This window comes from Anser anser (assembly GCF_964211835.1).
Source record: "Anser anser genome assembly, chromosome: 19".
Classification (NCBI taxonomy): Eukaryota; Metazoa; Chordata; class Aves; order Anseriformes; family Anatidae; genus Anser; species Anser anser.
Genome location: NC_139740.1, coordinates 2435405 through 2451524, shown reverse-complemented (window position 1 = coordinate 2451524; position 16120 = coordinate 2435405). Strand labels below are relative to the sequence as shown.

The window sequence follows — 16120 nt, the reverse complement described above, 5'->3', positions numbered from 1 at the left end:
GAAAGAGGGGACTGTTCAGCCTGGAGAAGAAAAGGCTTGGAGGGGAGGTCTTATAAATCTATAGGTACCTGAAGGGAGAGTACAGAGAGGATGGGGACAGGCTATTTTCAATGGCGCCCAGTGACAGGACTAGAGCAATAGGCACAAATTGAAAATCCGGAGGCTCCATCTGAACATCAGGAACACTTATTGACTTTGATGGTGACAAAGCAGTGGCACAGGTTGCCCAGAGAAGCTGAAGAGTGTCCCATCCTGGAGGTATTCAAAAGCCGTCATGGGCATGGTCTTGGACAACCGGCTCTAGGTCTCCCTGCTTGAGCCAGGGAGGTTGGACCATATGACCTCCAGAGGTCCCTTCTTGCCTCAGCCATTCCATGTTTCTGTGAAAATAGACCTCTGCATGGGTAATATGGGGAAGGAGATAGAAACCGTCTCACTTGTTTTCGTGTAGAAAGTAGGTCTGAGAGAACAATCAGGGCATGGACCACTTGGGAAGGGAGATGACATGTGCAGGGGAAAATGGAGTTTTCCAGTGGGGAAAGATGATGCCAGGGAGGATGAGTGGACATTATCAAGTGCAGTTCCTGGGGATTAGCTGAGGAGGTGTGTGTAGCTGCAAGTGTAAGCATGCTGCTGGCTCAGCAGCAGCAGCAGTACCACAAATGTCTGTAAGAAGCGAAGGACCAGATCTCCTGTCTTAGGAGTAATTCCAATAAATATAAATAAGAAACAGCTAAATAGTAGAAAAAGGCCATTATGAAATCAGTGATGATGACATGGGTATGAGAACAATTGAGGGGAACTTACAAGTAAATAATCCTTATACTCTTACATTGGTAATCAGATTTCTTAACAGACTTGTCCTATTGCAGTTTGAACAAGTAACAAAACCTGCCAGTGAGCTGGTGATCAATGCAATGGCATTCAGAGAGGTGGAAAGAAAGAGGCAGCAATGAGAGAACACTAACCAGCATGAAAGACAGTGGTCTTGATGTGCCAGAACCATGAACTCTAAAAGCTATCCTAGCACTGGGATCTTTAAAGAGGAATGTAAGAAAGAACAGAGAAATCAAGTAATGAATGGTGAGAATGAACGTCAAAAGTATAAAGTACAGTAAAGGAGACAGCCAAGAAGCTTGCCAGTGGACAGTGAAGAGTGGTGTTGTCATTTGACAGAAACTTTTAATAGATAAAGAAGGATGGGAACAAGCATGAAAGAGAAGGGAAGTAGTTAATTTCTGAAGAGGAATAAGTAAAAGAGGAAAAAGAAGGATGCCAAAAATGGGATAGCATGTTAAAAACTTCAACCCTGAAAAATAATCTTCATAGCAGCATTCTGGATGGATACAGGTAAGGCCAGAGAAAATGATTCTTTAGGAAATACAAGTTCTTATTTGACTATATCTAGAGTTACACACATGAAAAGATTAAGAGAATATCCTACTTCTCTTAAACATTACAATTCACTTTTTAAAGGTACTTCTCTCCTCCTTTTAATTCTAGGTAGAGTCTAGATATTAGTTACCTAAATTTAACTTAATAAGGTAAAATGAATCTCACTCTGTATAAGGTAGACTAAATTTAAGATTTAAATTCTATCTGATTTTAAGAACTCACAAGAACTCTGAAGTGAAACAGCTCTTAGAGCATGGGCCTCAAAAAACAAAGCAAAAATCGTACTGGGGGACCAGAGGAGCAACAGAGTTTGGGAGATGGCACAGGAATGAAAAAAAAAAGAAAAAAAAAAGAATTCTGCTTTAATCAAATAGAGCTTGACTTCACGGTTAGATAATAAGGAAAGACTTATTTATTTATTTTTAATATTAACTACTTGATTTCCCTGTAAACATAAGGAAATTGGCTGAGAATATTTGGGACTCCTCATTGATTATGGAGAGAAGATGACAGGAATCTGCTTTGCTGTTAAGCTCATTTACCCTAAGCTAGACTTTTTCTGGAGCAAGACCAATTTTCTGAGACAGTTCTGACCAACAAATTTCTATCCAGATACCAAAATGCAGGATTTTAATATTGCTGTTTCTGTTTTCTATCTGCCCTGTGAACTCTTGAGAAAACATGCACAGAGATGTCTCTGTATGTACATAGGTTTCATCACCAAATCTGAGCTGTAATATATTGGAATATTTGTACATATCCATCTCGGATCAAATGTGTGAGTGCATTTGTCACAAAAGGATTGCTTATGTGAAATTTCACATCTGCCTTGGGACCTGGAAAAACTGCATTTGAGTATCTAGCGTTTACTTTGAGGCACTGTGTTCCAAATGATTGATGAGTAAATAATCAGTACAGTAAATAATCATAATAATCTTCATCATAAGTATTAACTATCTATTTCCAACAAGTTTTTAATCATGTTAACCTAATGAAGTTAAACTTAAATTTATATTGAAGAGTGTAACAATATTTCTGTTTCGGAGGTGGAAAAAGAAAAGGAAAAAAGAAAAAAGTTTCTTCCAAGTATGTAATAAAGCTTGCCTTTCCCCATTGTACATTCTTCCTGAATTGAAAGCAGTGACTTTTGTTAAAGCTTCTTTCTGATCTGATGTCAAAATGCCAGGATATGCTACACAGTGAGATAATTTTGAATTAAATTGAATAAAATAATTTTGAGTTAATCGAAAACACTGCACCCACTTCTGTCTAATCCTTGTTCTGTACTCTCATCTCTAACCACATTATTAGCTCATTTTTGTGTTGATTAGCAAAGAAGGCTAATCACCAGGACCTCAGAACTCCTCAGTTTCTCAGGAACCTAAGCTGGAATAACCTGTTTTTCTAGCTTATGGTGATAGGCTAGTTTTTTTTTTCTTGTTTGTTTGTTTTGTTCTCCTCATCTATAAAGAACTAAGAGGCACAAGGTACTGAACCATGTATTAGAGTTCTTTTATTGGTACAGGAAGCAAAATAAAATAAATATTTTTTGGCTTTAAAACTGAAAACAAGAAGAAAAGAATATGGATATTCTCACTGTTAACAAAAGAAAAAAATGACACAACAAACAAGGTCAACAGTAAGTTTTGCATTCACATCATAGAACTAACTGATTTAATACTCCAGAATAAAATGTGTCATTGCCAAAATCACTAGGTCTGACTACTATTTTAGTGATTTCTGATAGCAATATTTCACAATGCACATTATATTAACATTTTCAGAGCAATGCATATGATACCATATCATAAGTATCCAAAACCTGGTTCAAATTTTGTAAGAGACAAATATCAGATACCTTTTAACCATGTCAGTGTTAGCAAAAGCAAGACTTTTCTGTAAGAGTTAAGGTTTCTGGGTTCTTTCATGCATCAATATTCTTTCAGACTAGGCAGCTTTGCCCAAAATTAATTTACCACACTTACTTCAACAAGCTTTTAAATTACATTTTTGAATTTATTTATTTTTTGTTGAGATTTCCGCTGCGTGGTATTTTTGATGCTGAAGCCCTGTTTCAGATCTTTCTCAAAGTGTTGATATTTTCTACAGCAATTGTTCTCATTTAATAAATATAGTTTATTTAATAAATACAGCTATAAAGGCATGAAGAATGACCTTATCTAAAATTCACTTAATTCTAGGAATTTTTTCCAGTAGTCCATTTGCTTTAGACGCTATCCAATTAAAATCTCAGGAGACAATGTAGATGTCAAAAAGGAGTAAAATTAGCTGTTTGAATTCTCTGTGAAAGAACTTTGTACAACTTTAAGATAGCTAGAATTAAAGGGCATGAATTATTGTCAAATTGACAAGGAATTTTCTACAGTCTTAGTAACAATCCACAAAAATTTCTTTTAAACATGTAGATTTTTTTAAATTACAGCTGTAATCAGTGTAACTTCAGTCTTAGCTGACATTTGCTTCATTTATTTTTGAGTTTAAACATATCTTTAAAATTTTCCTCTTTATCCTGGATTGATAATTTTAGCATGCAGAACAGCAGAGCAAATATGGAATAATTTATTTATAACTATGTAATCATCCACCATAGTCTAATCACTTTTCCTTAACATAGGTTCTTCTAGGTTCTTTTTTTTTTTTTTTTTTTTTTTTTTAAGATTGGACTATTCTCCATAATCCTACAGTCCTGGATATGCAATTTTACATTAGAAAATATAAAGGTATTAGTGAACAAGCTTGTAAAACTATACATTGATAAAAGTTATATGGTCAGAAGTTATTCATATGGCATTCCATCCTATCATCCTCCTCAAGTCAGGCCACTGAATATGAATCAATAACTCTTGCACCAAACCCAAGTATTGTCTAAAAGTACATTTTTTAATCTTCATTTAAAACCTTACAAGACTTGCAAGTTGTACAGGTAGATCTTAGATGACAATTGGGAATTAGGAAACCTTGACTTTGCCCTTTGTCCACGCAAATAATTTTGTCCATTATTATGTTCTCTGAGTGAGCAACAAATACAACTGTCAGATTACACACACCTCTCATACAAAAAGAAAAAAGAATACAATTTACACAAAATTGTTCAAATTTTGCATTGTCTAACTTTGCATTATCTTTATTCCATTAAAATATGCCTGAAATATAGGACCTATATCGTATAGACTTTCACACTGTCCTCTGATTTAAAGCATACTTTAGAACTTGAGGAACTTCTTGAGATAGCAAGGTAAATATATAAAAGCCAATTGCTTAATGTACAGATGTCTTCACCATGTAGGTGCTCTATTACAAAGGAAGAAAGTGAAGGTGCTGATAGTGCTTTAATATGCAGTAACGACAGAAAATATGGTCAAATATAGTAAAAATTTCTTCTCATTCTGTCTATTAAGCTATTTTATCTTATAAAACAATTAACCCATTTTCTGTACCTGCAGGTCAAACTGAACTGCAACTAGTGTATCAATTCTAATATACTTCTATTGACAACTGCTGACTTCAAAACAACAAAAAAAATACTTTTTTTTTCTCTCTTCATTACAAAATATCCTCCAATGACTTAAAAATAATGCCACAGAACCAAGAACTTTGAAATTGTTAGGTACTTACCCCATCCTATCACAATATATGTCTGTAGCAGTCGCCTTTCGGAGAGTACAGCAGTAAGCAATAATGTATGGAGATAAATTCCTTCTACCAATAGCCAAAAATAATTTGCCCCAGCAAAGTAATGCATGAAAAACTGGGCAGTCCTGCAAATGATTAAAATCTGTAGGAATGAAAGACCAGTCATCATTGTAATATATAAAAACTCTGACAAATCCTGTTTTATTCTTCTTAGTTTAGCAACCATTTTAAAACCAGTGCGTGGTTTTGGTACATATGTAGTTCAGTCATGTATCTTGCAAGATACCGAGCTGCTGTTATTTTGGGAGATCTGGGCTTTCTGAGAGTAGAGAACCTGTGATGCAATTAGGCTGTGTATGGCTCTTTGGAGGAAAAAGGAGCTGAAGGTAGAGCGGCTCCTGTTCGTGCCAGGGGTTGATGCTAAGAGCAAGGGGAAGAACTGAGGAGTATTCATTTCACGAATTATACTCAGTAGAAAAGAAGTGTTGCTAGTACACAAGCAGGTCAGCAGAAAGTGACGCTACAGCGGCTGTTGTGTTCAATACTTACTCTGATTAATTTCTGGTTACAATCTCATTGTGATCTACAGCTTCCTCATGAGGGGAAGCAGAGGGGAGGTGCTGATCTCTCTCAGGTGACCAGTGATAGGACCCAAGGGAACAGCATGGAGCTGTATCAGGGCAGGTTCAGGTTGGATATTAGGAAAAGGTTCTTCATTGAGAGGGTGGTCAGACTGAAACAGGCTCCCCAGGAAAGTGGTCATGGCACCAAATCTGCTGAAGTTCAAGAAGGATTTGGACAACACTCTTAGACATACGGTCTGATTTTTGAGTGGTCCCGTGTGGATCCAGGAGTTTGACTAGATGATCCTTGTGGGTCCTTTCCAGCTCAAGATACTCTATGATTATATGATTCATCCAAACATATTCCAAACTTATGTACCAATAACCAGAAAGGACTTACTGAATTAATCTGAGATTAATCAAGCCGTATTCAGTACTTTTAAGAGGAAATGAGGAGAAACAAGACTTGTAGTACTTCTGAGACTCTGTGTGCTACTTGGGAGAGGCTGGAAGGGAGTGTAACAGTTTGAAGGTTTCTATATTGGATGGCCACAAAGCTTGAGAAGAGCTGATAATTGAGATAGGATATTGACAGTGTACACTGTGGTATGTGCTCTTTGTCATGACCTGCATATCAGAGGTTTTACTGGTGGGCTATTAAGTCAATAGGCCCCAAGCAGAAGTCCTATGCTAGGAAGTGATAAACATCTTACAGGTAATTTAGCTTGCTTACATGGGCAAACTGTATAGATACATCATAAAAGTATAATATATCCACAGTGGTGGCAATGAAAGACATTGTTATTCCATTATATATAGAAGTGTAAGAAAATCAGAATATTTTCCTACTACAGAAAAAGCTTTAAAGTACATTTTCCCGTTAGTGTACTTTCAATGCAAATACATAGTTTAATAACATTGCTCAAAAGTAAGATTTGTGTGCATTGCATTGTGCTATGCATATCTAGAGCGAATAAATATAATATGAAAATGCAAAATAAATGTATAGATTTCCTTCTAAAACTACAGATGTAATAAAATTGTTTTGCTTATGTAGAAGTTTCTAAATATATATATGTTTATTCATTTTTTTCTATACAGGCCTTTATAATAAAATCAATATTTTATAATTTATCAAATCAGTTTTTTTTTTTTTCAGATTACCCCAAGCTTTATCAGTAAAGCTTTAGCATTTGAATCTCAACTAACAAATACCTGAAATCTTGATGCCACATGGCAAACTTCTGAAACCGTAACTGTTGTGTCTACTGACAGCATACATTCACTATTAGCAATGAACTAAAAAGTTACCTCAGGACTGAGGTATAATATCCATCCAGTTTCATCATTTGGTCTTTTGGAGTAAATATTGTAGAATACAGTGTCTTTTATAAGAACTGCTGTGGCACGCAAGATAAAAGACACAAATAAATTCATATGGATGTAGTTTCTTGTGCAATGAAGTTTTCTGTAGGAAGAAAATATATCAGTCCTCTGGAATATATTTAATTAAAGCAATAACACCAACAACTAAATACTGTTGTAGTCATATTGCTGCCATTAATGGATTTTAATTAGCGATTATCTTTGTAAGGCTTATTATTATAAAATATATATATATATCAGAAGTTAAATAATAAACTCAAATATATCAAAACAAGAATGTGCATACTGTGGTCTATAATTTAAAAATGCATGCAAATTTGTACTAACCTGAGCAAAGAAAGTGTAAGGAGAGCTAATACAAGTGAGATGAGAGAAAAATAATATCCTATAGTGTACAACAGCTGTAGTGTGGTAAGTAATTTATGTTCTTCTTCCTAGGAAAAAAAAAGAAAGATAATATATCTATACAATATGTGCAGGCAGGTAAGCAGGGCATGAAGATAGCTCAGAAACCTTTGAGTCAAACTTTGTGTTACAGCACAGCCAGGTCGGGTTTCTGGTGTCAGTTCCCTGCACGTCCTCATGAAATCGTTGCAGGAAAGACACAAATGGAGAACAGCCTTAGTTTCTTTTCAAATCTGAATGCACTCAAGGTCTCGTTTCCAGAATGATCTTGCACAAACACCATTTTGAGTCTTAATTACAGCTAGTCATTGCCATGACTACATGGAACAAAATGGATCCTACTGGTTTAATAATTGCAGAGTTAACTGACTCCACCTGTGCAATCAAATGCAATTATTATTTGTGTGGCCTGGGGACACAGCCACATAACAGTCCTGTGTGCACAGTTTTCAGAGTCAGCTGTGTCTGAGTCATTGAAATAGACGGATCCCAGGACTGGATGGAAGGATGGAAGGATACAGGCTCTTTAGGAAGGACAGACAGAGGAGGCGAGGAAGGGGCGTTGCCCTCTATGTCAATGAGCTGCTGGAGTGTATACAGCTCTGCCTGGGGTTAGATGAGGAGCTGACAGAGAGCTGATGGGACAGGATTAAAGGGATAGCAGGGATAGGGAATGTTACAGGGGAGTGTGCTAAATGCCACCTGACCAAGAAGACCAAGCAGATGAGGCCCTCTATATCCAGATAGAAGGAGCCTCACATTCTCAAGCCCTTTTCCTCACACATGACTTCAAAAACCACAGTATCTGTTGGAGGGACGGCACAGCAGGGCATATCCAGGAGGTTCCTGAAATGCATTGATGACAACTTCCTTCTTCAAGTGATAGAGGAGCCGATGAGGAGAGATGTTATGCTGGACCTCATTCTCACCAACGAAGAAGGACTGGTGGGGAATTTGAAACTCAAGGGCAGCCTCAGCTGCAGAGATCATGTATTTGTGAAGTTTTGCATTCAGAAGACATCAAGGAGGGAGCACAGCAAAGTTGGTACTTTAGGAGAGCAGACTTTGGCCTGTTCAGGGACCTGCTTAGTAGCATACCATGGGACAAAGCCCTGGAAGGAAGAGGGGCCCAAGAAAGCCGGTTAATATTCAAGGATTACCTCCTCCAAACTCAGGAGAGATGTATCCCAGCAAAGAGGAAGTTGGGGAAAAACACCAGGAGGCCTGTGTGGGGAAACAAGGAGCTCCTGATCAAACTCAAGCGGAAAGAGGATGCCTACAGAGGGTGGAAGCAAGGACAGATACCCTGGAAGGGATACAGAGATATTGCCTGGGCAGCCAGGGATCAGGTTAGGAAAGCCAAAGCCCTTTTAGAATTAAATTTGGCCAGAGACATCAAGGGCTCTATAGGTACTATAGGGTTCTAAGGGTTCTATAGGTACACTGTTGATAAAAGGAAGACTAGGGAAATTGTGAGTCCTCTCTGGAAGGAAATGGGAGGCCCAGTCACCCAGGATATGGAGAAGGCTGAGATACTTACTGACTTTTTTGCCTCAGTCTTCACTGACAAGAGCTCCAGCTACATGGCCCAGGCCCCAGAAGGCAAAGCCAGGGACTGGAAGAATGCTGAACTGCCCACTGTAAGAGAAGATCAGGTTTGAGACCAGCTAAGGAACCTAAAGGTGCACAAGTCCATGGGACCTGATGAGATGCATCCACAGGTCCTGAGGGAACTGGCAGATGTAGTTGCTACGTCACTCTCCATCATATTTGAGAAGTTGTGTCAGTCTAGTGAAGTTCTGACTGACTAGAAGAGGGAAAACATAACCTCTATTTTTAAAAAGGGAAAAAATGAAGAACCTGGGAACTAGGGTCCAGGCTGGATGGGGCTTTGAGCAATCTGGTCGAGTAGAAGGTGTCCCTGCCGATGGCAGGGGGGGATAGAGTTAAATGATCCTTAAGGTCCCTTCCAATCCAAACCATTCTATGATTCTATGATTCTATGCCATGAGCAAGACCTCAGAGGAAGAAGGGAAGCGCTTCCATTGATATTTGTTCCTGCTATATTTTTTTCTTTGTGTATCTGCCTCCCATATGTTCATTTTGCTTTTCTAGTTCAAGAAAAGCTTCTCTACAGTGGGAACATGGAGATGCAGAATATGTTATTTTCATAATCCATATCTGCCCTACAAAGATTTTCTTGGAACTTGTCTCTTTTCCTTAGTGATTTTGCTGTTTCCTATATGAACTACCTACTTGTTCAGCCAGAGATTTTAGCACTCTCTTCCTGCCAGTTAGTTGTCTCTGATGAATTTATGCTAATGAGTACTATCTGGATAGCAGAGTGAGCTGTGCCTGCTGGTAGAAACTCTCTTGGAGGGAGTGCAAGTGCCCAGGAAGAGCAATGTGGGTGCATGGCCATACTCAGCTCTATGAAAAGATTCAAACAGGCAAGAACATAATAAAGAGGGTGAGTTATCACCTTGGATATGACATTTTTTCAAAACCAAAGTATATCAAATCAAGGTGAATAATCCATTGTGGGTGGATACTAGCTCTGGTATGTTGGTATGTTATGCTTAACATCCACATTTAGGATTGGTTGGAAAGCTTTCAGAGAAACCTCACACATGATGACTTAACGTGGTACTTTTCTGCCCACAAGTTACAATCCAGAACAGTCAATAGAGAATGGAAAGCCCTCAGTACTCTTGGGATTTTATTGTACTTAAATAAACTGTGAGGTTGGAAATCCATATACTCACTATAGTTTACTAAAATCTTGGTAACACATGAGGATCCTGAAATAGCAGTTCTTAATAAAGTAATCAACAAATAATATGATCAATAAATTCTTAATGAATAATATAGTCAGTAAATTAATAAAAATTTTAAGTGCTCACCAAACAAAGTAACAAAAGGTGAATTATAAAGCATTCCACAGTAATAGTGCTCATCTAAGAGACTTTATTTTGACATCAGTAAAGCTGAACTCTATGGCAAAAGAAGTTACAAGAAACTGAAATGAGGTAAACTATATACTTTATTGTTATCTGAAATTCTGCTGCATTCATTGCACATCATTGCATGGGTGCGCAAGCAGGCAGCAGGATTGACCCCTGGGTTCCTGTTTGAACTCTTCTTTGTTTAAAACATAACATGAAAACTGAAAGCGAGCATACACAGTTGCAAAGTGTTTTCTCATGGAGAACATGCAGCCAGGCTTCTTTGCAAACACAGAGGTAGCAAGGATGATTCCCAGCTTCAAAACCCAAAGCTGATTAGTAAATATTTTAATTTTATCTTCAGTACTAAGAGCTGAGTATTGTCAAGGTATTTATACTATGCTTTATATTCAGCCCGGGAGAGTAATTTCCCATTCTGGCAAAGTCCAGTGCTGGGGCTATATGCTGTATCAGGCAGGATGGAATCTGTGTTATGTTAAATCCTCCAGTCTGCTGCTAGCTAGATTATGAGGTGAAATTCCAGGCAAATGGAAAATAAGGGTTTGCTTTTCACACTTTTTCAGTTGAAAGGACCAGTTAACGGCTCGTTAAGTACAGAAAAGCTCAGGAGGCCGTGGGGAATGAAGCTGTCTGACTTTGGCAGAACAGGGGTCCTCTGAGATTAAGCTATTTGCTAGGAAAGTTGTAGGGTTCTTTTCTTTTCTTTTCTTTTCTTTTCTTTTCTTTTCTTTTCTTTTCTTTTCTTTTCTTTTCTTTTCTTTTCTTTTCTTTTCTTTTCTTTTCTTTTCTTTTCTTTTCTTTTCTTTTCTTTTCTTTTCTTTTCTTTTCTTTTCTTTTCTTTTCTTTTCTTTTCTTTTCTTTTCTTTTCTTTTCTTTTCTTTTCTTTTCTTTTCTTTTCTTTTCTTTTCTTTTCTTTTCTTTTCTTTTCTTTTCTTTTCTTTTCTTTTCTTTTCTTTTCTTTTCTTTTCTTTTCTTTTCTTTTCTTTTCTTTTCTTTTCTTTTCTTTTCTTTTCTTTTCTTTTCTTTTCTTTTCTTTTCTTTTCTTTTCTTTTCTTTTCTTTTCTTTTCTTTTCTTTTCTTTTCTTTTCTTTTCTTTTCTTTTCTTTTCTTTTCTTTTCTTTTCTTTTCTTTTCTTTTCTTTTCCCTTCCCTTCCCTTCCCTTCCCTTCCCTTCCCTTCCCTTCCCTTCCCTTCCCTTCCCTTCCCTTCCCTTCCCTTCCCTTCCCTTCCCTTCCCTTCCCTTCCCTTCCCTTCCCTTCCCTTCCCTTCCCTTCCCTTCCCTTCCCTTCCCTTCCCTTCCCTTCCCTTCCCTTCCCTTCCCTTCCCTTCCCTTCCCTTCCCTTCCCTTCCCTTCCCTTCCCTTCCCTTCCCTTCCCTTCCCTTCCCTTCCCTTCCCTTCCCTTCCCTTCCCTTCCCTTCCCTTCCCTTCCCTTCCCTTCCCTTCCCTTCCCTTCCCTTCCCTTCCCTTCCCTTCCCTTCCCTTCCCTTCCCTTCCCTCCCCTCCCCTCCCCTCCCCTCCCCTCCCCTCCCCTCCCCTCCCCTCCCCTCCCCTCCCCTCTCCTCTCCTCTCCTCTCCTCTCCTCTCCTCTCCTCTCCTCTCCTCTCCTCTCCTCTCCTCTCCTCTCCTCTCCTCTCCTCTCCTCTCCTCTCCTCTCCTCTCCTGCCCTGCCCCGCCCTGCCCTGCCCCGCCCTGCCCGTTTTCCTCTCAGTATTATTAGGAGGAATTCAGTACATGTGAACAGTGGACTGAACCAAAAATAATTTCTTTCATCTAAAGCAGGAATCCTCCTCCTTAATCTTTCTTCTTTTGCTTCTTCTAAGCAGGTTTCCTATTTGGTAATCTAAATGAAATATGAATATCTTTTGCAGGTATTCAATAGAAACATTTTATCAGTTGTTCAAGAAGGGATTAAGAAGATTAAAGTATTAAACCATAATATAAAACATCATACTTACTTTTTTTCTGAAATGATTTTCCTCAGAACATTCCGAACTGTCACGCCAAATGTCTGTGGAGTTTTCCTTTGTTTGCCAAATTCCTTCATCCAAGCAGACTCTGTATACATTTCCCGCACTTCCTGAAAGTAAACAGAGGTTTAGTCTGAAAGGTCAAAATAAAGATATCATTTTTCATGCACATTTTAAGGATTTCTCCCTCATACCATAGCAATAGTTCCTGCAAAAAAAAAAAAAAAAAAACCAAAAACAAAACACCAAAAACACCCACATCTTCTATTTTGTTTTTGACAATATATTTTTCGTATTTACACAGAAGAAAATTGGACCATAATATAGCAAAAATCAGTTCCCAGTATATACTCACTCTTTACAAAAAACATGGTTACTCCATCCAAAAGATAAGCCCACGTTTCATTTTAATTCTTTTTCCTCACTATGTTCCTAAGTTCCGTCAACATTGCCTATGCTGTGCTGCAAAAATTATAGGAAGAAGACTGTGGTTTGACTAGGGAATTATCTTTCTTTTGAATTTCAAAGCACCTGTGGTTGATGTTTTATTTATATGCTTTGGGACCCTATCAGCAGGTGGAGCTTTCTTGGCTTTTAGTGCATTGTAGTTTATACTAAACTAGAATTTGCCCATAACATCAGAAAAATGGTATGGAGATTCTGGCTGATGTTTGTTTTTCAGTGTCTCCTGATTTTTTCCATGTTTTCTCTCTTAGCCTCTTGACCTCATCTTAAGATTGTCCTCAACAGATGCCTTCCTAAATCATTAGATGATTTCTAATCAGACTTGAGCTTTTTCATTCATTCTTGAATTCACAAGTGTTTAATTATAAATATAATAAATATATATAAAATGTGTTGGAGCAACCACCAGAATATCTCATTTTACTTAGAATAACTGGAACTGAGAGAACTATTTTTAGAGCACACATTGTTCTTACAGAGCAGGAGCTCTGTGGGAGGACTGCTGCCCATGCCCAGTGTAGTTCATGTGGTCTAACAAGTAGTGGAGTTAAAACAGGTTCCCCAGGCAGAAAATGGCTTCTCCACTTTTACTGGCAATCTGGCACACTGCACAGAGAGGAAGGTTTTCTTAAAGGACCTGATTTATACAAGGTGTTTTTTTGTTTTGTTGTTGTTGTTTGTTTTTGTTTTTGTTTTTAATAATAATAATAAAAAAAGAAATACAGGCCAGAGGAGAAGAGTGTCCCAGTCTAGGACAAAAAAAAAAAAAGGGATCCTGGAATTCCAGATAAGGTCAGGTCAGGTCAGGAGGAATCTTAGGGTCTAGTCTTAGTTCTAGACTATTCTAATTTTCTAGTGCTCAAACTTGACAATGATGACAAAACACAAAAAATCTACCTCAAACTTCCAAGGATTTCTGGTCCAAGTCCAGCTAAGTCCCACACACCTGTGCCTTGGAAAGGGGACCAGCAATGCAAATAGGGACCACTAGAAAGAGCAGCCACACAGAAATCCTAGGACAGGCAGCAGGGCTATCTCAATGCCTCTTTTCCTAAGGTATGTAGGCATGGATGAAAACGCATCTCCAAGGTATTCCCTATTGTGATCACAGTGAAAAGCATCATGATCTGGTGCAATGTCTTACATCTTGCTTTTGCAGAAATTCAGACAGAAAAAGAGGAGGGAAAGAAAACAAACAAACAACAACAACAACAACAACAACAAAGGAGTCTATTACATGGAGGGAAGGAAGATGTTTGTTATTATATTTGTTATGAACAGTTGAATTTGTTCCAAACAATTGGCAGAAGCAGATGTTTGGTAGAATAGATAGAGGCTGGTCATCTTTCAGCTTAGCAGCCACAAAAAAGACAAATGATGAAATTCCATATCAAACCTACCTGGAGAAAAGATAGGATAGGCACACAATGGTAGTCTCCCATAAACTAAAGGACTCACCCACAACTGGTTCTTTTAAGTGGTATTGCAAATGTGACTAATGTGGGAAAAAAATGTTGTTTTTGCAGAGTTACATTGTATAGAGGGAAGGAATGTGGTATTGAGATATGCTTGCAGTGATAAGAAAGCTTAACAGACAACTTTGTAAAATGCAGACAACCAGAATCCTTAGAACAATTAGGCAGAAATCACTGTGTAAGAAACATTACCACCTCAATGAGTCTGTGAAGCACCGGATAGATTGTGAACCTGGATTACCCACTCAGTGGGGAAACAGGGGAGGGTCCTGGTTGTCGAGAAAAAAGGTATATAAACTGTGTTATGGAACTAGTAGGTGCGCTCCTGTTTGTGGGATGCCCGCCATTGCAATCACGAATAAAAAAGCTACTTCACTGAGATCCTGGCCTGAGCCTAAGTTATTGGCTACAGAGTGTTTCTCACACTAAGAAAGCCACAAGTAGCTAGCTAAGAAACACGGTGTAGCAGGAGTCAGAATCACTAGGCTATGCTGGTAGGAATGCCTTTTACTTTCTTTTGTAGAAAGGGAAGGTTGTTTGTGTTTGGATAGCTTTGGTCCTACAAATATTATTACTTTTCCCTTCTTGAAAGTCTCCCTGATCTGCTCCAGCCAGGACAATGCAGCTTTGAAAACCCTTTTGTTCAGCACACCGTTCGCTGGTGGCACAGTACATTGTACTGGGGGGGCTGACTGCTCAGATAGATACCTTTGTCTGGCTATTCCAATTTGTGTGAGAGCTTCATCTTGGGTGTCAGTGGGGATCCCAGAAGCTGAACCCTAAATATGTTACTGCCAATCAAGGCCTGGCAGTACAGTTATATGTTCTTGGAAATTTTGCTTTGTAGCAGACAATACAGAGCTGTAATGAGCACAGATGGAGAAAAAGGGTAAAAAATTGAACAGTAACAGTAATTCCGTGTCTCGAATAAGAAAAGAGTTGAAAAGAGGTGAGACATGACAGCCCTCAGACATTTCAAAGGACACTAGGACAAAATAGACCAGAACCATCTGTCCTATGTCTGGATTCACAGCATAAACTCCAAGAAAAGTTACTACATTCACATTACCATTTTCCAACCATGGCAAATATGAAGGACAAGGAACAGAGACATTACATTTCCTGGGGGTGAGTAAGGCCAGCAAACAAACTGATCAAATGTTCCATTGCAGTGTATTCCTGGGGAGAAAAGCAAATAGATGTTTAAAAAAAAAAAAAAAAAAAAAAAAGTTTAGACAATGGATAATCATGAAAAACATTGAATACTGAGTAACCTGCAATCACATGGGTTCATTCTGTGTGGAGTGGATACCAATCCCATCATATAGAGATCCATCATATAGAGATCCATGATTCCTTTCCTTTCCTTTCCTTTCCTTTCCTTTCCTTTCCTTTCCTTTCCTTTCCTTTCCTTTCCTTTCCTTTCCTTTCCTTTCCTTTCCTTTCCTTTCCTTTCCTTTCCTTTCCTTTCCTTTCCTTTCCTTTCCTTTCCTTTCCTTTCCTTTCCTTTCCTTTCCTTTCCTTTCCTTTCCTTTCCTTTCCTTTCCTTTCCTTTCCTTTCCTTTCCTTTCCTTTCCTTTCCTTTCCTTTCCTTTCCTTTCCTTTCCTTTCCTTTCCTTTCCTTTCCTTTCCTTTCCTTTCCTTTCCTTTCCTTTCCTTTCCCACTTTCATTGGCACATGATCTACTTCTGTGCACTGAATTGCACTAGTTAGCAGCAGCAGATTTTTTTGCAGTAAATAAAATTTTAGAAAAGATATCTAAAAACTAACAGATTGGGCAATGAGAAAAGTAAAACTAGGTATTTCCAAGGCTTCTTCTCAGAGATGGAGAGAAGTGAATAAAT

The 16120-nt window shown here is 38.2% G+C and overlaps 1 protein-coding gene across 1 annotated transcript in view; it reads right to left on the bottom strand.

The window, feature by feature from the left end:
• Positions 1–16120, bottom strand: part of GLP2R (glucagon like peptide 2 receptor) — a 43582-nt gene that overhangs the window by 20241 nt on the left and 7221 nt on the right. Inside the window, 6 exon segments of the mRNA XM_083805180.1 lie at positions 5032–5191; positions 6924–7080; positions 7326–7432; positions 12325–12446; positions 15346–15394; positions 15397–15455. Of these exon segments, the coding sequence (XP_083661306.1) occupies positions 5032–5191; positions 6924–7080; positions 7326–7432; positions 12325–12446; positions 15346–15394; positions 15397–15455 (654 nt within the window).